This window comes from Mercenaria mercenaria, chromosome 17 (assembly GCF_021730395.1).
Source record: "Mercenaria mercenaria strain notata chromosome 17, MADL_Memer_1, whole genome shotgun sequence".
NCBI lineage: Eukaryota > Metazoa > Mollusca > Bivalvia > Venerida > Veneridae > Mercenaria > Mercenaria mercenaria.
The window spans coordinates 56116440-56140523 of NC_069377.1; the positions used below are offsets into that span (position 1 = coordinate 56116440).

At 34.6% G+C, this 24084-nt stretch overlaps 2 protein-coding genes across 3 annotated transcripts in view; one reads left to right on the plus strand and one right to left on the minus strand.

Annotated features, from left to right (window-relative positions):
• LOC128550092 (tRNA (guanine-N(7)-)-methyltransferase non-catalytic subunit wdr4-like) overlaps positions 1-8890 on the plus strand; it is a 126807-nt gene extending 117917 nt beyond the window's left edge. For both annotated transcript variants that reach the window (XM_053528248.1, XM_053528249.1), the window contains one exon: positions 7738-8890. In XM_053528248.1, the coding sequence (XP_053384223.1) occupies positions 7738-7889 (152 nt within the window). In that variant the 3' untranslated portion in view covers positions 7890-8890. The remainder of the gene's footprint in view (positions 1-7737) is intronic.
• Positions 8891-14252: 5362 nt separating this feature from the next.
• Positions 14253-22990, minus strand: LOC128550248 (uncharacterized). Its single transcript, XM_053528893.1, has 4 exons — positions 22755-22990; positions 16113-16210; positions 15419-15523; positions 14253-14726 (listed from the first exon to the last, which is right to left on the minus strand). The coding sequence occupies exons 1-4, from the start codon at positions 22931-22933 to the stop codon at positions 14671-14673; spliced, it is 438 nt and encodes a 145-aa protein (XP_053384868.1). The 5' UTR covers positions 22934-22990; the 3' UTR covers positions 14253-14670.
• Between the last annotated feature and the right edge of the window lie 1094 nt (positions 22991-24084).

The window sequence follows — 24084 nt, forward strand, 5'->3', positions numbered from 1 at the left end:
CCATCAGCTATTAAGGGAACAAAGTATAACCTCCTACAACAACTTAAGGCCATTATACCGAAGGATTATCATAGTTTCTATGATAATCTTAAACATGATAACTGACTTATAGAAAAGTTCAAAACCTTAAGCAGCTAGAATAATGCTATGTTAAAAGTGTGACAGTTGTAAGGATTTTAGGGAGAAATATAACTTATTAGCTGAATGAAATTTCACTGAACATTGAACTTTTGATTGACATTTATGTGTCTTTAATAGTTTGGTTCTTGTTTACTTTTTCATTTTACATTTCATATTTAAAAGAAATAAACTAATTACCATTCATATCTAATTAAAAGTTAAAACGTTAATGTTGTTTGAAAATTCATATAAAACATCAATCGATGAGGTTCAAGTCTCATTTTACAACCAGGTCATATATAGAGATAATTTCCACGGCAGGGATCAAACTGATTACACTTTGGTTGCAAAACAAATGAATGTATAACGATTCCTATATAATTTACCATTTCACGTTTTCACATACCAATGCCTTGATTCAACTGTAGAAACAATAATTTAATAATCTGCCAACAACAATGTGTCCCCCCCCCCCACCCCCCCCAAAACAATCGAGCCCATGATGTAGTTTATAGCCCAAATACTGGCTTGCTATCGAGCGTGATTGTAATATACAACGTACATGTAAGAAACTTGTACACAATTGGTGTGAAAAAGAAAAGGTTTAAATCAGTGAACTGTGTATTTACAGGTTTCACACATTTTTTAAAAGTATTTGTTATTTAAGCGATCAAAAATTATAATATTCGACTAGTATCAACCAGACACCACCTGTTGTTTTCAGCTGGTACAACTTCTAAAATCTTGTATCTAATAATTCCTAACAATTAAAAAGCCGTATATCTCGTAACTACATAAAGGTAAGTTATAAAACCTGGTAAGTGACATACAACAGTTATTTTTTTTAGAATTAACTGATAATAGTAAATTTTCTTAAAAGCTCATGTTGTTAAGTAAAAGTGTTGCAGGTTTTAAAATCATTCAGTGAATTTTGAATGAAATGGGTCTTTTTTTCTCTTTTCTGAAAAGTGACCATATTGCACTTACGAGGTTTTAGAAGACGACCGACAATATATTGATTCAAATTTAACCTGATCATTTGGTGTATTTTTACACGTCATCATCAACTCCGTAATAACATAGCTCTGTACACACAAGGTTATTATCTCTGCATGTAACATGCTGAGCTGAGCATGGAACATGTAGTTCTGTAAGTACAGAATGGCGGCTGGACCAGCTCAAAGTGTTATCATATAACTGGAACAGATCAGTTGTTTTCTTTGTTCAGTCTGTACTTTCTGGAACAGACAGCTGAGGATGTACCTCTATATACACATAATTATATACAGCATGTTGTTCTGATAATGTGCTGACAGAAATGTCAAGTTTCAATAACATAACCTCTTTAAACTGTATCCCTACAAAAGTGAATTTATAGTTGTGAACATGATATATATATATATGTGTTGTCAAAAATGCGTAGACTGAGTACAGCATATAGACAGAACAAAAAAATAAAGGGACATAGTTTGACACTGCTTTGGATAGACAGTGCTACGGAGCTTAAACTGGTTGATTCTGCACAAACCCTCACCCATTTTCCCCACCACTTTCCAAAAAAATACTCTCACTAGATGGATCTGTTATACATATGATTGTAACTGAAGGCATGATATGTAAAACACAAAAATGCTCAAGCAAATTATTATAGAAACAAAACCTAACAATCGTTCTGTCACTGACGTGTCACAGAAGTGTCTTAAAAATACTGATCAGTTACTGTAGGCGTACATTTATTAGCGCTGCAAAAATTTAGCGCAAACGCAATTTTTGGTGAAATATCTAATTAATGCGTGGACGTGAATTAGCGCTCTCGCGAGACTGCTAATTTCTAATTTTAGCACTGTCCGAGATGAGGCTCTCGGAGATGTACGGAGATTCACGAAAATATTCGGAAATAAACTTAACCGTCGGCAACTTCAATGTAATGTTTTGTAATGTGTTTCTGCTGTTATTATACGTCATACTGATAATGAAATCAACCTTTTTCACTGTTAGCGGGCTAAAGAAAGTACGATTTATTTGAAATCATTTACTTAAGTGTTATACCGTAAATCTCTTCTCGTATTTAATTATAATAATCTGTGTGTTTTATATTCTGTATACTAGTTATAATTGCTGAAATAAAACGAGATTGTCACACATTTTAATCATTGAATCCCCTTTGTCCTACATTCATTGTGTCTTAATACAAACGTTCACACCTTTCTGTAAACGAGCGACTGCAACAACGGACTTGCCTGAAGGTGATACGGAAATCGATTACAACTTGATCAAACGAGAAAAAACACAAACTACAAGCTTAAATATTTTATTTTGTATGATCATATATTTAAAATAATAATATGAACAATAAACAGTAATATCATTCGAAACTTAAAATATTAGTAAGCAGTGTAACTAGACTAAGTGCAAACTCTCAAGAATAATTATTTGTAAAAGTTTGAAGAAAACATCATCAAATGAAAATGTACATGAAAATGCTTGGACAAATTAATGCGCGGACATGAATTAGTGCATGTGCGATAGCGCTAAAAGCGCTGTTATAAGTACACCGCTAAAATAAGTAAGCCTACAGTTTGAAAAAGAAAAGCTGATTATGACAGTAATGTTTAGTAGATATGTAATGTGATAACGCTAGTCCTATGAAAGGGGTTTGTTTTGTAACATATTATATTCTGAGGGTTTTCATAACTACACTCGCTTGCAAGTCTTGTCGACGGATGGTATCCTGGTATGAATCTCTCTCTCAAGTTTGTTCATATGATCCTATTGACACCGTTACCTTGGTACCAGGTCTGAAACAAGCTGTCAGAGGACAGCAATGTTCCACTAGTCCACAGCCTTGTCAATGGAATTAATATTTAAGTTGTATAAAGGGCATAATTTTGCAAAATTTGGTGTTCACTAGTGTAAGGTATAATATTATGTAGTTTGATCGTCTTTGTAAAACCATTCAGATTTTCTTTTCGTTTTATGTCTTCAGTTGTTTTATATTAAAGTTTTAACCACACAAGATTATGACATAAAAAACATATTTTATGTTTAAAATGTTTTTGTCATACATTGTGACCATAAAGGCTGTGCTAATGTTAATTGTTTATCGGTGACAGAAAGCGTTAACGATGAAAGAATGCTTCTTTCATTTAAATGAATTTATAACTTAAGTTATAACGATGTAATTGACTGATTGATTTTTTTAAAAATCAGTAAACAAGATTATGTCAATAAGCATTACTCTATTACTTCAGGTAGGCACTGTAGTTTGATTCACATAATTTTCATATAAAACTATTGAAAAAAAGTTCACATGATTTTTGTGTAAAACTAATGAAAAAATATACTGGTTGGGAACCATTTTCTGGACACATTTTCATATTTCGGCTCCATTATTCCCTAAAGAATATATTTGACATAAATGAAGCCCACACTGCACAAACTTCAGCACCTTCCACATCAGATGTTGTAGTCAGCATTGCATTGTTACGTAAAATATGGGTTCCTTGGGGCCTCAAATGGGGTCACTAAAATAAGTTATTTTTCCTGTCAGGTAAACCAGTATCCGGACAAATATTTTGACGGTGTTTTGTTGTTAATTTAATATCAAAATAAGTAATTAAACTATTTCTTCACCTTTCTTTATCATTCATCTCTTCAAAATTGCACATGAAACATTACCCGACATTCAATAGCAGCTACGAAAGCAAACCGAGGTCGACTATAAAAAACTCGAATTTCGTCTTATACAAATGCTTGATCAATTCCAATAGATATAGAATAAAATTAGTGCAAAAATCGACAGCCCTGCATCTTACATAATTTTAAGCGTGAAATTAAAAGAAGAACATGTTATCAGCAGACAATCATTATGTAGTTTGATTATTTCTTCCCCACTTGATACCTCGGCATGTGTGAACTACTGCGCATGCGCAATGCTATCTTCATGCCCCGTTAAGACAGAAAGTTGTTTTGTAAATGCATGTGAGTTATCATCAAAAACCCAAACATTATACAGCCTTATAAAATAGTGGTTTGTTGTAGACATGAAGAACAAACATCTAAATGATCTAGATGAAACAATTACATGAATAACAACGAAATAAAGCTGATATTACATGTGTCAGGAAACTGATCCTGTCCGGAAAATGGTTCCCAACCAGTACATGGAGTTTCAACTTTGTTAATCATGATTGAGGGTTTTTAGTCCTATTTTGTTCCTACAGACATTTTAGAAAAAAATGATTCTGTGGAGCATGTCACCAAATCCTCTTAGCACGTCTAGTTACACATAGTACAAGTGAATGAGGATGCACTCTATGTTCAGTCCATCTGTCTGTGATTACCAAATAAAAAAGTAACATCTGGCAGAAAATGTCATTTTGACTGTTATCATATCTCCAATTTCCCATAATGTTTTTACCTGAAGATATTTGTATGTTACTGTGACAGACTGAAATATGTTTAAGTGACACCAAAGGCAATTTTTTCTCAAGTGGCCTAGCATTGAGAGAAAAATTACTAAGATCTGGTGTTCAGGAGAGAAAGATGCTTTAATTTTACATGTAAAAAAAAAACAACAAAAAACACTGTAAATTTTACCTATTTTTTAGCTCACCTGTCACAAAGTGACAAGGTGAGCTTTTGTGATCGCGCAGCGTCCGTTGTCCGTCCGTGCGTCCGTAAACTTTTGCTTGTGACCACTCTAGAGGTCACATTTTTTGTGGGATCTTTATGAAAGTTGGTCAGAATGTTCATCTTGATGATATCTAGGTCGAGTTCGAAACTGGGTCGCGTGCCATCAAAAACTAGGTCAGTAGGTCTAAAAATAGAAAAACCTTGTGACCTCTCTAGAGGCCATATATTTCACAAGATCTTAATGAAAATTGGTCAGAGTGTTCACCTTGATGATATCTAGGTCAAGTTCGAAACTGGGTCACGTGCCATCAAAAACTAGGTCAGTATGTCTAAAAATAGAAAAACCTTGTGACCTCTCTAGAGGCCATATATTTCACAAGGTCTTCATGAAAATTGGTCAGAACATTCACCTTGATGATATCTAGGTCAGGTTCGAAACTGGGTCACGTGCCATCAAAAACTAGGTCAGTAGGTCAAATAATAGAAAAACCTTGTGACCTCTCTAGAGACCATATTTTTCATGGGATCTGTATGAAAGTTGGTCTGAATGTTCAACTTGATGATATCTAGGTCAAGTTTGAAACAGGGTCATATGCGGTCAAAAACTAGGTCAATAGGTCTAAAAATAGAAAAACCTTGTGACCTCTCTAGAGGCCATACTTGTGAATGGATCTCCATAAAAATTTGTCAGAATGTTCATCTTGATGATATCTAGGTCAGGTTTAAAAGTGGGTCACATGCCATCAAAACTAGGTCAGTAGGTCAAATAATAGAAAAACCTTGTGACCTCTCTAAAGGCCATATTTTTCATGGGATCTGTATGAAAGTTGGTCTGAATGTTCAACTTGATGATATCTAGGTCAAGTTTGAAACAGGGTCATGTGCGGTCAAAAACTAGGTCAATAGGTCTAAAAATAGAAAAACCTTGTGACCTCTCTAGAGGCCATACTTGTAAATGGATCTCCATAAAAATTTGTCAGAATGTTCATCTTGATGATATCTAGGTCAAGTTTGAAAGTGGGTCACGTGCCATCAAAAAGTAGGTCAGTAGGAAAAATAATGAAAAAACGTTGTGACCTCTCTAGAGGCCATATTTTTGATGGGATCTGTATGAAAGTTGGTCTGAATGTTTATCTTGATGATATATATGTCAAGTTTGAAACTGGGTAAACTGCGATCAAAAACTAGGTCAGTATGTCTTAAAAATAGAAGAACCTTGTGACCTCTCTAGAGGCCATACCCTTGAATGGATCTTCATGAAAATTGGTCAGAATGTTCACCTTGATGATATCTAGATCAAGTTTGAAACTGGGTCATGTGCCTTAAAAAACTAGGTCAGTAGGTCAAATAATAGAAAAACCTTGTGACCTCTCTAGAGGCCATACTTTTCATGGGATCTGTATGAAAGTTGGTCTGAGTGTTCACCTTGATGATATCTAGGTCAAGTTTGAAACTGGGTCAACTGCGGTCAAAAACTAGGTCAGTAGGTCTAAAATTAGAAAAATCTTTTGACCTCTCTAGAGGCAATATTTTTCAATGGAACTTCATGAAAATTGATCTGAATGTTCACCTTGATGATATCTAGGTCATGTTCGAAACTGGGTCACGTGCGGTCAAAAACTAGGCCAGTAGGTATAAAAATAGAAAAACCTTGTGACCTCTCTAGAGGCCATATTTTTCATGAGATCTTCATGAAAATTAGTGAGAATGTTTACCTTGATGATATCTAGTTAAAATTTAAAACAGGGTCACGTACCTTCGAAAACTAGGTCGATAGGTCAAATAATAGAAAAACCTTGTGACCTCTCTAGAGACCATATTTTTCAGTGGATCTTCATGAAAATTGGTCAGAATTTTTATCTTGATAATATCTAGGGCAAGTTCAAAACTGGGTCACATGAGCTCAGAAACTAGGTCACTATGTCAAATAATAGAAAAAACGACGTCATACTCAAAACAGGGTCATTTGGGAAGAGGTGAGCGATTCAGGACCATCATGGTCCTCTTGTTTAGTTTGTACCAGTGAAAGTTTCATACATTTTTCACTGTGAAATTTTCACAAATGTTTCTCTGTAATATTATAACAATTCAGTGAAAAATATAAAAGAACTATTGTTATTTTTAAATTTTCCTGAGTCATTATAGCTTGTTTTGTTTTATGCAAAAAAAAGTATACAGTAAAATGTTGTATGAAGAGAAGGCACCTTTGTGTTGGACTACAGTTGAGTTCTCCTAAACTGAACCTCTTTGGATGCTGAACTTTGATCTTGATCACAAGAGGCCCTTTCTGAGACTGAAGTGTTTATATGGTTCAAAGGTGCCTAATAATGTATTATCAAAATATCTCTATGTTTCTTCTGAAAACTTCGCCCAATTTTAAAAAGTCACAATACAAATAAATGATAAGTTTTAAAAATTGGTTGTGGTCGTAAATTAAGTAAGATGATATCTTTTCATAATTTAATTTTGTTTAAATTTCTACATACTATTTACGACATATATGTCTAAATGTATGTGCAATTTTATAAATGTACTACAAAATTTTAATGTACTTATTGTAGTACGAAACAGTTTACAAGATATGAGCCGTGCCATGAGAAAACCAGCATAGTGGCTTTGCGACCAGCATAGATCCAGACCAGCCTGCGCATCCACGCAGTCTGGTCAGGATCCATACTGTTCGCTTTCAAAGCCTATTTCAATTAGTGAAACGGTTAGCAAATAGCATGGATCCTGACCAGATTGCGTGAATGCGCAGGCTGATCTGGATCCATGCTGGTCGCAAAGCCACTATGTTGATTTTCTCATGGCACGGCTCAAATATCGAAGGGGGTTTTAGAAGTTTCAATTAGAATACATTATAGGAGAAAAATGTCGAAAGGAAGAGACAAATTAAACAGTCGTTGGGTCTATTTAATTAATAGGTAAATAATATATTATGCCGTTTATGATATTGATAGATTGTTGATTGTATATTTTTAGCTTCTCTTGACTCCCAGAAACAGCAGATAAGCCTGCAGAAGGTGCGGACATATGAGAATGTACAGAGATACCTGGAAAAGAAAGAAGAACGAATAAACTCACAGAAAAACAAACAGCAATCTCCACCACAGAAGAAGCTAAAAACCAGTTGATACTGATAGGTGTATATTGTATTAAATAAAACAGAAAATTGAAATGAATACAGTTTATAAAATATCTTGCTGTAAAAGAAGCAGATTAAAGTGAAATAGATACTGATATAGAAGTAAGAGTTATGTGTACATGGAGTATAATGTCTAGAATATCATTGACATAATGAAGGAAGAAGAAAATGCTGAAGAGTATTTACTGTTGTGATGTTGGGAAAAATTAGCTTGAAGTAAGAATAAATTAGCAAAATTACAGTGCCATGAAATTATGAAATAGTATTGTTGCAATTCTTTCATTAGTAAAATTGTGAAACTGAATTTGAACCAATAGCAACAGACTTATAATTATGTATGTGCCAGTATTCACTTACTGGTAATGATCACACTGCCATCACAACACTGATAATCTTAAAATTGTAGGAAAACAGTTTTTTTTTTTTTAAAAGCAGTGTTTAGTACATGTAAAAGAGAAGCTAATTAAACTATTCAGGTGCATATTTTTGTTTTGATTCATGTCACACCAACACAATTCTATTCATATGGTGACTTTTCCGTTGGTTTATGGTTAGGGAAGATCCAGGCTCTCCTCTGAGCGATGTATCAGGTATAGGCAGACCAGATTTTCTGTATTATCTACAGGAAACCTGGTTAGAATGTCTTTGTATTGAAAACTAGGTCAAGTTAGAAACTTAGGTCATAAATGGGTCAAAAACTATGTTACAAGGTCAGATCATGGAAAAACTTGTTAACATTCTACAGGTCACAGTTTTGAATGGATGTACATGAAAACTGGTCTGAATATATGTCTTGAATTATTCTAAGTCAAATTGGAAACTTGGTCCTCATGGATAAGAAGAAGGTGAGCAATACTGAGGGCCTTCATGGTCCACTTGATCTTTATAAGTACCAACCACAGTAACTTAGCCAATTTTTATATAAGTTCATTTCAGTTTTAAACTATTCTCCTTTGCAGGTTGAAAGAAAATATAATTTTTAATAATTTATGTTAGATTATTCTTTATCCCTTAATTGTAGTGAGAAAAAATTGAAATCTGCCAAACAGTAAAAAATTTAAGAACACTTTAAAATAAAATGGCAGCTGTTTGTTTTTTTTCCCATGGCAATGAAAAACAGATTGCCGATACTATTTATTTTATATGCATTCAGATAACAGTCAAGATTTTAACAACATTTTCAACTTAAACCCAAGAAAGTATAGATTTGTTTAAAGCTGGTAATTAATGAATAAATATTTCTGAAGTGTTAAGTGATGTTATGAACTTCAAAATTGCTGCTGCCATTTTCTGAAAATTACTGGTAATTGAGCCATGCCATGGGAAAACCAACATAGTGGGTTTGCGACCAGCATGGATCCAGACCAGCCTGCGTATCCGCGCAGTCTGGTCAGGATCCATGCTGTTCGCTAACAGTTTCTCTAATTGCAATAGGCTTTGAAAGCGAACAGCATGGATCCTGACCAGACTGCGCAGATGCGCAGGCTGGTCTTGATCCATGCTGGTCGCAAACCCACTATGTTGGTTTTCCCATGGCGCGGCTCGTATATCTTTGACTCACCTTAACAAATCTTGAGAATAACCTTGGTCCATCCATTTCTCTGTTCATCCATTATCCAGCCATCAACAATTTACTGTTAACACATTTCAGACCTTATTTTCATAAAACTTAAATTTATTGTATAAGGGCCATGTTTGGCAATGGACAAAATTGCTCTTAGACTAGTAATGCCACAATTTTAATATATTCTTGGGTTGCAAACTGGTAGCAATTTTCATATTTCATTGAAAAAACTTTGTTAATATTTTAGAGGCCATATTTTGTAGCATGAAATCATGGTCAGTTTCAAAACTGGGTCAACTGGAAGCCAAAGCTAGGTTACTAGGTCAAATCATAGGAAGAACTTTTGTCAGGCTAGAGGCCACATTTTTTAATCAACCTTATCAACATAAAACCTGGCCAGAATATGGAATGTGTCCCTTTACAACTAGGTGTCAAGATTTAAACTAGCTTACCTGAGGTCAAAACTAGGTAGCTTAGGTCAAGTCACAGAAACTCATCAACTCTGTAGAGGCCATGTTATCTACCTGATCTACATGAAACCTTATTAGAACGTTTGTCTTTATATGATCTAGGCCAAGTTTTAAACTTTAGGTGTCGAATCTCTGTTACAAAGTCAGATCTAATAATTATCACTCAGAAGGCCAGGTTTTCTACATTAACTGCATGAAATCTTGTCAGAACTTTTGTCTTTTTATAAAATAAATGTCATTTTCAGAACTGGGACATCTGAGGTCAAAAACTAGGTCACTAGGTCAGTTGTTAACACTCAAGAGGCCACCTGGAGAAACTGGGTCAAATGGTTTATAAAACTAGATTTTGATAAATAATAGATGCACCTTGTGGTTCTGGCGAAGATAATTTCACTAGATCTTAATAAAACTTTGTCAGAATATGTGTATTTCAGCAAAATCTTTTGTCATGTAGTATTTGGCAACTTTAGTATCACACAGCTGTCCAATTTAAGGTCAGTTTTTACCAAAGTTCCTTCTACTCTAAAAGTGGTCAGACTAATTAACATTCAATGGAGAACAAGTATGCAGAATACAAAATCAACATTTTTCTCCCTTTTTGAGTTGGTTGTGAAAGTCTGCTTTTACATAAACGTTCTCAAGAGTTTTAAACGCAGCTCATCTATCTTACTTTTTGAGAGGCAGTATTTTGAACATTATTTTCACTAACTTAGTTTGTGTATTAGTTACCTCTTTGCAAATGCAAAAAAGGCAGTAAGTAAAAAAAGAAAGAGTTGCAAAGAAATAGCTTAATAAGTTCTGTTTTCTATTTAGTAACAGATCTACATTTTAATGATTCTAAAAAGGTTGACCTCTACCTACCAGTATCTTGTTCTACAGCAAACAAGCATTGGTCCAATCCAGAATGGAATACTAGAAATTCAAGAAATATTAAACTATTGCACATTTTATTTCAAAGGCACTGACCTCCAGATTTTGGCTAGAAATTATCTTTCTTTAAAATTAAATTTTGGTCATATTATCAACATTAGAACATGAGTTTTTGTTTCTAAACTATCTTAAGGTAATACTGGTATGCGCCACCTAACGATTTTCAACGGACTGTTATGAAATTTTGCCAAATTAAAGTTGACGGTATTTCCGATTGACAGGTATTTTTTTCAGTTCTCTGTTATTCTCCGTTTTGCAGCTATAAATCTTCAAACATGACCACTAACGTCATTTTTTCAGCAGAGCGTAAAATGACGTACTTGACAGGTTTTTTAAGTATCGTTTTTATATACAACAAAAATTCTTTATTTTCAAATTTGTATTAAAATTATCTCTCCAATGATATATGATTTGTCAGGTTTATTTCAACGCCTGAGTCTGGAATCGAAAATTGGTTGCTGCAGCAATAAAAAAATTTCCTGCGGTCTTGACCAATACACCACTGGGGATTACTTCCATAACGGTTGTTAAATATATAGCTTTGTAAAGTTTACCTCCTGTACCCTGTGACAAACGCTTTTCAATTTTGAATGCAGGATTAGTAAAAACAACTAATTCTTATGTGTTTCCATAACATATAATCTGTCAGTAACTAAGTTTCAAAGCCTTAAGAAATATAGCAATAATTTTCTGATATCTAAAAGTTTTCTTCTTTTTTTCGTTGTTGTATACAATCTGGAGCTCAGTACCTTTATATAAATTAAATAAAGGATCTGTTAAGATAGTTAAAGGATCTGTAATGACTGACAACATAGAAAAAGCTGCTAGATCTGTCAGTTATTTACTGGTAATAAATGTGGGTTCAGTCCAAAAATTAAAACAATAAAAAAAGGTCTGGTGAAAATCAATAAAGGTCATGAAGTACTTGAGAGACTATTTCTGCCTTGCAGAGTGTACTCTAACTAAAATAGATAATCAGTATATTGGAAAACTATTGCTGGTACCTTTTATTTTTTATGTGTAGGCAGGACCTACAAACTGCACTCTTAACTAAAAAAAGAGTACTGTTTAAAATCGCACCTGCTTGTCTGCTGGAGAATAAGATAGATTGAAGTTAACTTTTTCAAAGAAACCCTGGTACTAAAATATTTAAATTTAAACAGTTTTCACAGTACTGACACCTTGACACAAAAAACTACACCAAGGAACAACAGTTATTTACATTCATGGAAAATGTGAGTCTTCAATGACATAGATAACCATTTGTGTCATACATATCCATTAAAAGACAATTTAGAACAGGAAGAAGGATATACGCTGAATACCTGTTGCATCTGTCATGTCACTCCAGTTTTATAGGTCTTCCAGAAAAAAAGATCTGAAAATACCGAGTAGGTTAAAACGTCCCGGAATAGATATGACATGTCTGTCCTTCCTTGTACCTGGGGAATTACCTCAGCTGACAGCAGACACTATTTTGCTGTAAGATTGTGTCTCGCAAACATTACCAATGATAACATCTAACTTGTGGTAAAAGAGTAATTTTCAGTCAACTATTGCTTGTTCTGTTGGAAACTATTCTAAACTAATCCACTGGTGATACATCAATGGCAACACATGAAATTCTGCCATTGCATCTGTTTTACTATTGAAAATCCTGTCTGATCATTATTAAACTTTGTCTGAATATTTGCTTGTATAAAATCTAGCCAAAATTAAAACTTACTGTTCAGCTAAAACAAGACTAGGTCACTAGGTTTAAACAGAAAGAAAAAAAAACACTTAGAGACCACATTTTTTACTTGATCATCTAATTTTTGTCAGAACCTTTACCTTTATGGAATCTAGGTCAAGATTTAAAGTGGGTTACATTGGGTGTCAAGATCTTGGTCACTAGTTTAAATCATAGAATAACCTTAACATTTTAGAGGTCACACTTTCTATTATTTTTTGGAATGCTTATCTCTGTGAAGTGTAGGTCAGATTAAAACTTGGTTACACGAGATGTCAAACTAGGTTACTAGATCTAGGTCAAATCATGAAAAAAAAAACTTCCTGATCTTCATGAAACTAGGTGAGAATGTGTGTCTGTTTAAAATCTAGGGTAATGTGTCACTTTGATAAAAAACAAAAAACAAAAAAAAACAGGCCAACTCACTGAAAACTAAGTAAATGATCTATCTGATTTACATAAAACGTGGTCAGAATGTTTGTTTTATGAAATCAAGGTGAAAGTTATCTGTTATAAGAACTGTGTGCAATACTGGCCTTAAAGGGAGTAAGAAATGCTGAAGTTATCTGACGTCTTGAGGGCGACCTATATAACTGCAAACCACTGAAGTCACAACCCTACAAGCCTTACATTCTCGATATAATTTCGTTTCCTAATTGACTTTCATGATAAAAATTAACAATTCTTTTCTCGGGAACAGGTAATCGGATTGGGAATTTAATTTTAATCTTGTGAAAAGCAGCCCATAGAATGCGCCATATCCAGATTGCGGAGAAAAAACTGCAACATCCCTGACAATAACTGGGCCTTGATCCGTATTAATTTGCTATAAAAACCATGTCCGTAATCCTGTAATAACAAAAGGTGGAGGAAGCATAGCACGGGAAACATTATTTTGGAAACTGCTTTTGTCGTTTGCAAGCGTAATTATATGTTGGACCGGATGGAATAGGCGTTATTTCTCTGTAAATTACAGGTAAATCCCATAGAAAAAAGCTATGAAACCGTCGTAAACCTGCATCAGAAAGTTTCACTATTTCTGATTATTAAAGAAAACCAAATGACACCGGCTTGATTAAGGGAAACAACTCTTACAATGACCAAAGACGAATTCTTGAAGGTTTTGTTTCCCTTTGTCGCGTACGCAAATGTAGCATAACTAATGGCCCGTAAATGGGATAAAAGAATTTAAGGGATATCATGCATAGCTGTATATACCAAAACAGTTCAATTACTGTCAATTTCTGCACAGCCTGCATTTGCCATTCCAAAACATCACACAAACTGTACGCAGGTATTATATTTAAGCTGGTGCCAACTGCAACGACATTTAAAGAGTTTCAAGATGCAGTACTAGTATACATGTACAAGTATTTAATGAAAATATGTACGAAGTGCAAGCACAGCATGAAGACGAAGGTCAAGACTGGAAACTGCAAAGTCGTGATGACAAAAGTTGAAAGTCGTAACCACGAGAAAGAAAGTCTTAATTACGACTGTGAAAGCTGTAACTGTGATTTAGTAAGTTCTAACTGCGATGACTGAATCAAACGATCAACTTGACTTTGCTCTTTTATATAAGGGAAACAACTGTTTCGAATGCCAAAAATGTGCCTGATGTTTTAGTCCCCCGTTTAAAAAAAAGAGTTTTTCAAGTTCTGTATACAAGCCTACTTTAATGGTAATTCGCTCTCTTCAGCTAAGTCAGTAACAAAACAAACGAAAATAATGTAACATTACAAACACCTTAAATTAATGTTCATCCGAATATACTTTATAACTGAGGAAGAGTCTGGACACCCAACGTGGTCAGTTCAACAGAAACGTAGTTGATATAGGTCAAAATTTCCGACATACCACTTTATGTTTCACAATTATACACATAAAACCACTGTTTGACCAATGAGGTTTTCATTAAAAAGTCCTCTCGATTTTACAAGAACCAAATTATGGTAACTTTTTCATATTTAGGTATTATAGTCGAGAATTAGCCAAGTGAAGATGTACATCCTCTGAGAATCTGAGAAAAAAAAGCATTTTATCCATAACTGTTTTCTTTTCCCTTTATCGCATATTAATCCTCAAACTGTTCAAGTACAAAGTTTTCATAGCGGGTGATTTGTCCGTCTCCTGGAATAGAATAAGACGTTAAATGTAAAAAATATCATGCTGTTAGGAGAGAATATTCGACTTCCCAGAACATGCGAATAACGGGGTGTAATTGTTCAAAACCTGATTAAAAAGGGTGTCAAACTAAAAGATTCGTAAGGTGTACCACACTGGTACATTTGTCACAAATAAGGGGCAATAACTCAAATGTTTGCAGTCTTTTTATATAAAGTATTTTATATAAAGGATTCATTATTCTAGGCCACATACTTTTTGAGCTATGAGCATCACAAACAAAAAAATCCACTATTTTGGCTATTTCAAGGACCGTAACTCTGTAATTAGCACTAAAATCTCCAGAAGAATGCCAAATGTGCAAGGTCACATCATGATAAAGACTCAAGCAAGGTTCGAATACTTTTTGAGCTAGGCACGTCATTAGGTGAAAATGTGCATTTTTTACTCTTTCAGGGGCAATAACCCTGGAAATAGGGGGCGGAGCCAGACGAAAAATAGGAAATGCGCAAGTTCATATCATGGTAAAGACTCATGCAAGGTGTAATTAATTTATATCAAATACGTTTTAAGCTAGGCGCGTCACAAACTTTCTTCAGACGGACGGACGCACGCACGCACAGATGCACGGACAAAACCAAATCTATATGCCCCCTCCACTCAGTAGTGGGGGCACAAAAAATCTGACATTAACTTACGATCAATATCCAAGAAGGTCGACACTAAAAAATCTAAGACAGTAGATTTCTCATGCTTGCTTTGGTCCTTGCAAAGTTTCAGTAAAAACCGATAAACATTCAAATCTGAAAACAAACAGAATGTAAACAGTGAGCTACTAAACTAAATAAAAGGGCCACCCTCGTTTAAATTTTACGAAATTCAGTAATCCTGACTTTTTTTCTTCTTTTTGTTTTGCATAACCATACTAAATGAAATCTCTATAGATTTACGTAATTTATACAACTAAAAACGTACGGAAATGTTTACGTCATTTCTGATTACAAATATGCCTTTAATCACTTTAGCCTGCTTGTGGCCAGTGAGTCTGCCTTTGCGACCAGTGCAGACCAAGAACAGTGCAGGCTGATCATGGTCTGCACTGTTCGCTATTCTGTCAGTAAATTTTCAGTGAACACCCCTTTGAATAACAAATGGTACTGCCCAAATTGAAAGATGGACCAGTCCATTTTAGAAATTTAGCAGGGTAAGGGTTAAAGACGGTCTTCATAACTTTATGATATATATTAATTTATGTTTCGAGTGTTTCTGTTAAAGTGCCAAATGTTTTATTTCCTACCGGTTATGACAAACGGAGAAAATCTCACGCGACCAGGTGGAAAACACGTGACAATAACGGAGTAGTAAATCAAAATAACTTGAAAAGTGGCTTACCGCTCATGCTCATTTCGCAAAACTTTGTTTTCAGTAAGAAGTAAAAGTGTCTATTCTCGCTATTACAAATGTATCTATCTGCAAAGTCGTGGATAGGTCTGAAATCGAGAACATAGTATATGTTACAGAAACAATTTGAAGACCTTCAACATCCGACCGGTTATTTCTCAGCAGAATCTTTAATTCATGCTTAAGATTTACGATAAGAGATATTCAAATCTTAAATTTGATGATCATGATGAAAGGCATGGGGACTGTTATGGCTGTTTCTGGCCCCAAAATTTGAAACATTCAAATTTGAATTAAAAATCAGTTGAAAACTGCAAAAAAGCATCTAGCTTTAGTGGTAACCACCTAAACTAATATATTTCAGGCAGAAATGTTTAGAAATAAATTTTCTGTTTCTATGCCAACGGTCTAAATGTAGGTGAAATTAACGCACCTCCGCAAATCAGAACAAGTGAAAGTTTCGAAGTACATATTTTATGATCTTTAATACATAGTTTGAGTAATTTTGGTGTTGGTTCTTGCATGCGGAGGGAGTTTAATTTTAATCGACGATATCCAGGTGTATAAGCACCTGGCTCTAGGCGACAGTGTCAGTGCTTCTTTAAATCAAAACGCTTGTCGTTTTCAACAGTTAACAAAAGAAAAATTTAATCAGTTTGCTCAGAAGGTTTGCATGGTTTCAACTGATGTTCATAGCCCGGGTCACCCGGTTCGTATACTATGCAGACAGTACTAGGCTTACAACTCAGTAAATAAGTCAGGAAAGCACATGATTCTACGTATCAGCAGTAAGATTAATATTAACAATGTATATTCATCAGACCGCCAACTTCAATGCAGTGTGCCCCAGGGCAGTTGCCTTGGTCCGTGGCTGTATCTAACCTACGCTGGAACTCTTTTAAAAATAAAAGCTTTCGTCCTACATCTGTTTCTGTAGAATCACAAGCGGTCAGAGACCTTGAATGGTGTGACTGGATGAATAGAAACAAACTGAAAATGAACACTTCCAAAACTGAATCTATTATGTTTGGTAGCAGACCTCAATTGAGCACAAATGTTTTACAAATTCCATTAATATTGCTGGTGATGATGTCAAACGCGAAAGCACAATTAGATATCTCGGTGCATTTCTTGACGAAACCTTGAACTTTAAAGATCATGTAAATCGCAAATGTCGTACAGCCATGTTGAATAAACTACGAATTAAGAACATCCGAAAATACTTAACAAAAGCAGCCACTGAAATTTTAGTTTTGTCACTAGTTATTTCACATCTGCATTACTGCAATGTTATACTGTATGGTGTAGCTAACTGTGAGGTGCGTAAGATGCAACGTATTCAAAACATGTGCGCAAAACATGTTTTGCCATCACAGGAGGAAATTTGAGCGTTCTAAACAAGCATTGCATCACTTACATTGGTTGCCGGTGAAAGCAAGAATTGAGTTCAAGATACTTTCTTTCATGTATAGCTGTCACACTGGCAGAGCACCTCTGTATTTAACAGAATTGCTTACAGAGTAAATTCCTAGTAGACAAGGTTTGAGATCGTCTGAAAATTCTGAAGGTCGTTATGTTGTTCCATATAACAAGTGCAAAACAGTCAATGATAGAAGTTTCTGTACTATTGGTCCAAAACTTTGGAATGAATTGCCGTTAGAACTACGCAAAAGTAAATCGCTTGACACTTTCAAAAAAAAAAAAATCTTAAGACACTGTATTTCGCGGCATTGTTTTAAATTTTTTGATAACTGTTTATTACGCGAAAACAGCAGGTGATAGATCTTAAATATTTGTAAAAGGTTTGACATTTCAACATTTATATTTTCAAGGTTTGTTTAATTAAACGCACTTGTTGGTAAGGCTCTATGGGCAAGGTAGTGTGTAGTATTTCATTCTTATATAGTATATGATGGCACCATTAACCGGGGGTGGGAGGGGGTTGAACCTCTATATGCAGCCCTTCTGGGCGTACCATGTGATGCTTTTAGCATCAGTATTTGCAGTAGGGGTAAAATGACCTCAACGGGAGGGGTGCGGTCATGACTGTTTGTTACAATAAGGCTGTTATTATTATTATTATTGTCATTATTAATATTGTAATAATAATTATTATTATGTACAACGCCATTGAATATATCATCGTATAAGAATAGGCGTTTAATCAAATTATTCAGTTTCAGTTTTTTACACCATGTGTTCTGTTTGGACATGTACTTAGCCAGACCAGAGTTATAGTCCTTGGCTTATTGAAAACAAAAAAAAAACATAAAATGCTTAAAAACTGTGTTGCCTATATCATAAAAAATCACCTAGAATCTTGGACAGGAAGTAGGGGCACCAGTTGACACATGTTTAGTTATATCTTCCCCACCCCCACTCCCCCGTTTCCGACCAATAACCGGAGAATCACTTGACCCAGAATGTTTTAACTTCATAGGATAATTGGACATGCAGAGTAGATGGCCCCTATTGATTTCGGGTTCACTTGATGAAAGGGGCCAGAACATGGAAAACCGTTTCCGATCCATAACTGGAGAACCACTTGGCCCAGAGTGTGGAAACTTCAAGGGATGATTGGACATGAATGTAGATGACACATATTGATCATAGGACCATTCTTTCAGAGGTCCAGGTCACAGGGGCCTGAACATGAAAAACCTTTTCGGATCCATAACTTGAGAACCACTTGAGCCGGAACATTGAAACTTTACGGGGGGACTGAACATGCCGAGAAGATGATTCTTATTGTATTTAGTCACAATGAAATAAGGAGTTTAACGGTTAGCGTGTACCAACTCAACATGGCTAAAATATATGCACAGGAACACTTTGATACGCTTTGTGGATTTTATCTTTTTGTGAATAATGATGACGAACACTTTTTGAGAGCAAAATAACAAAGCATACATCATCAAACTTTTACAAAGTTTATATCAAATACATAGGCGTTAAGTTGGTCTGCAGTTTGCAGTTCGCAATTCGAATTTTGCATTTTGCAGTTCGAATTGCAAACCGCAAACAGTTTTGCATTTTGCAGATCGAATTGCAAAACGGATTATTAATTTGCAATACAAGATGTATATGATCCATGATTTGCTTTCCAAGAAAGATGTTAATGACGGTTTTGAAACATTAAAGTTATAGGCGTTAAGTTGATCTGCAGTTTTGCATTTTGCAGTTCGAATTGCAAACCACCGTTTTGCAGTTTGCGATTTGAATTGCAAAATAAATTTTTATTTTGCAGATTGCGATTCGAATTGAAAACCACCGTTTTGCAGTTTGCGATTCGAATTGCAAAATGAATTTTTATTTTGCAATTCAAGAATTGTACGAACCGCGATTGCTTTCCGAGAAAGTTGTAATTGTTTTGGGCTTTTTAGGATTGAAACATAACCATTCAATCTAATTTGCACATTGTAATATGAATAGCAAACTGCAAAACATTTTGCATTTTGCAGTTCGAATTGCAAATTGAATTCTTATTTTGCTATTCAAGACTTATATAAACCACGATCGCTTTCCGAGAAAGATTTTATTGTTTTAGGCTTTTAAGGATTAAAAATTAAACATTTCAATCTAATTTGCACATTGTAATATGAATTGGAAACTGCAAAACATTTCGCATTTTGTAGTTCAAATTGCAAAATGAACTTTTATTTTGCGGTTCACAATTATATATAAATAGCGATTCGCCTTCCGAGAAAGATGTTATTGTAATTTGCTTTCAGGCTTATCCATACATTCATTTTGAAATGCAAACTGCAAAATATGTAGCGCAAATGAGAGTGAAATGTTTAATTCAAAATTCTGAAAAGCTCAAAATATAAACACTTTTCTCGAAAAGCGAATCGCGATTAATTCATATCTTAAACGGCGAAAAAAAATCATTTTTCAATTTGAATAGCAAAGCGCAAAATATTTTGCAGTTAGCAATTAAAAATACAAAGCGCAAAAGTGAGTGAAATGTTCGATTTTAAAGCCTGGAATATATTAATCATTAAAAACTGAAAAGCTCAAAACTTCACAATTCGTATATATCATGAATAATAAGTACAACTTCTTCATTCGAATCGCAAATCGCAGAAAAGAAAAACAGTTTGCAATTCAAAATACAAAAGCGCGGATGTGACTGAAAAATTCAATGTTAAAGCCCGAGTTGCTCAAAATATTAACATTTTTCATGGAAAGCGAATCGCGGATATATATCTCTCGTACTACAAAATAAAAGTTCATTTTGCAATTTGAACTGCAAAGTGCAAAATATTTTGCAGTTTGCAATTCAAATTACCAAGTGCAAATTAGATTGAAATCTTTAATAATAATGCCTGAAAGGCAAAATACAATAGAATCTCTCTTAGAAAGAGAATCGCCATTCATTTATATCATGGACCGCAAAATAAAAATTCATTTTGCAATTCGAACTGTAAAATGCAAAATGTTTTGCAGTTGCAATTCAAATTTCAAAGTGTAAATTAGATTGAAATGTTAAATTTCAAAGCCTGAAAAGCAAATTACAATAACATCTTTCTCGGAAGGCGAATCGCTATTTATAATAATTGTGAACCGCAAAATAAAAATTCATTTTGCAATTTGAACTGCAAATGCGAAATGTTTTGCAGTTTCCAATTCATATTACAATGTGCAAATTAGATTGAAATGTTTAATTTTTAATCCTTAAAAGCCTAAAACAATAAAATCTTTCTCGGAAAGCGATCGTGAAAAGTACCGTGTAGCTGCAACACATGCAATCTGTAACATATATATGAATTAAAACCTATATGGAGCCATATATGCACAATAAGAGAACTACTGTAAAGGGTCCGACGAAACGGGATAGAAGAGTTCAACCCAAGTTTATGAATTTCATATCCAGGAGTCCAACATTTCTCCCTTTTGACACAATCAAAGAGGAAAACGTAGTATCCAGCTAAAAAGGGTTCAACATCAAACACGTGTATCTCAAAACTTAAAAATGTCTGAAAGAAGATTTCTTTTTATTATATACCTATATATCTTCTGTAAAAAAAAATCGGCTTGTACATTTGTATTTCACAATTAAAGATGAACAGGCAGAAAAAAATCCGTATTGTACCTTTTAAATTCCGTATTGTACCTCCCGTATTGTACCTGCCGGACTACTTTCACTAATATGCATGACCTGACATAGTTCTATAAATAGCGCACATTAAAACTTCACTAAGTTCCATTTTAATATCGATAAATATTAAAGATTTCGTTCAATAACAAAACAACAAACAAAAAGGTAGAGAGATATAATAAAAAGGTCATTATAACAGTATCTAGATCTGGGATTTTGTATTCGGTTCGAGTGGATTTTGCAAGGTCGGATCACACTCGGCGCTTGCGCGCTTCGTGAGATTTGATCTGGCAAAATCCACCGAGCCGAATACAGCCTCCCAGACCGATCTACTATTGTAATAACCCTATTATCTACATATGTCGCAAAATACCAAACAAAACAAATAGCAAATTCGGTTCAATTGAATCTGTTCATGAGTTGTAATATAATAATGTGCAACAATTCACACGCCCCAAGCACCGACTTAAGCGGAACTCATGCAATCCGCTGCATTAATATATGAAATGGTGTTAAACGGACGTATCAAAACGTTTAGAATTTTAATTGCATGCGTATTATACAAAATTTTCAAGCCAAAAATCAGCAATAGTTGTAATTAAGTGCAGAAAATATTTTCTGATTAAAAGAGGCACCTTGTTGATTCATAACTGAATGCACTTGCTAATAACTAAAATTGCACGTGCTGACGACAATTAAGAAATTTAATAAGATATTTAGAATATAATCACTGCAAACAATAGGTATTTATAACTTAATAAAAATATGAAAAAATCAAGTTTCAAATACCATTACTTTTTGAAATATGACAAAAGAAAGTTTTCGAGTTTCCGCGATTACCAGCTTCGGTAGCCGTTTCCATGGTTACGGCACACCGCTAAATTTCTACGACCTCATTCAAAACCTCTATTTGTTGCCGAACTGTATTCTTATATAGGGGAAAAAGTTTTGTATGTTGGGTAAATTAAAATCCTTACGGAGGGCTCGTACACACGAAAGCTTCTTCAGATACTAGTAGTAATAATATGTAAGAAAATCGTTTGGAAGGAATAAGAAAAAAGATTCACAGGGATGTGTCAGAAAAAGTTTGTATACACAATGCTGTGTATAACATCAGTATTTGTTTAGTTGGGGAAATACTTTTTTGAACTGCTTTATAATTATTATAATGTTGAACAAATATATATATATTCATAAATCATTTATTTTATCGAGTTAAATCTGCGATACTACGATGCCAAGTTGCCTTTATACGTTACCTCATTTTCAGTGTTTTCCCTAAACTGCGTTAGTGTATAAAGATTGAAATACTGAGATAAAACTTCATGATGGAATTAATTCAAGATTTAGTCATTATTTAAAGTAATATAACAAGACTAAAATTTTAAAGAACGATTTCAGAAAATATGACTGCTCGAAGAAATTGCTCACACAGACGCACAACATGTATATATTCCTAGTACTAATAAAACCTTACACGTGCGCACACGTGTTTATTAATATGTGATCATCGTGCATTTAAAATAACTTACATTCCCCTATATCCATAACGAAACAAAAGATCACTGATTCTATCGTCGGCACTCCATTGTTTCCCTGTTCCTTCGACTCCTTGAACGAAACAAATACAAATTACGACAAATGTGCTACTTGCAAACATGAACATAGCTCTTTCAACCGAACTTTCAGACTTAAAAGTTAGAAATGTCATTATACATCTGTTGTGTCTGCTACACAATAGGAATCATTATACCGCTTTCATCAGCACCAACTATGCATCAGTTAACCGTCAATTAATTGCCTTTAAATATAATATTTTGAGCCGTGCCATGGGAAAACCAACATAGTGGGTATGCGACCAGCATGGATCCAGACCAGCCTGCGCATCCGCGCAGTCTGGTCAGGCTCCATGCTGTTCGCTGATAGTTTCTCCAATTCCAATAGGCTTTAAAAGCGAACAGCATGGAGCCTGACCAGACTGCGCGGATGCGCAGGCTGGTCTGGATCCATGCTGGTCGCATACCCACTATGTTGGTTTTCTCATGGCACGGCTCTTTTGTGTATTGGGGATAAATGCGATCTCTTTGTGAACCTATTCAATTTGCTAATAACTAGTAAAATATCATGTAGGAATCGAATGGTATGCAAAAAGAGCAATTGTTTGCTGTAACACATTAGAAAAATTGTACAAATAAGTATCATACATAAAAATTTTAATAATTAATTTAAAAAATTTGTTAAAATGGCTCTGTTGCCAAAAGTGAAGCCTTGATAACCTCCCCATCCCCACCAATCACCTACACCTCCCCCACACCCACCCAGTGCCATATCACCGATTTCGTGTCCGAGGGACTTCTTGTTATGATTGATGACATTAGTTCAAAGAAGGCAGGGCTGAAGCTGATTTTGTCAACTCTCAGCGAAAGTTCAGTACTGGAGCTTTATGTGGAAATGCAGTCGTACACCCAGCAATGATAAAGTCTACGACTTCCAGGTTGAACGTCTGTCATCGAAATCACCTTACTACCGCTCACCGTTTGTGCCTTCTTTTTGGTATTATGCCGTTAAAAACACAAGTATGTAGTGATAATGGAAAGTATGTTAATGTACGGTTCTTACCCCGAATGTTTACAGAAGACATGGATTCTGAAATCCTTGAAGAAGTTTCAGTTCAAGTTATATTTATAAACCATATGCACAAAAATGACTGCGCCATGTTCAAAGACTTCTTTTTAGAAGAATTATACTTTAGAGCAATTTGTTTCCCGTAGAAAATATCTTAATACAAAAGTTATATTAAAGATATCTCAGAAACAAGATCAACTTACATTGCTGAACATTATATTTCCTTACACACTGTGT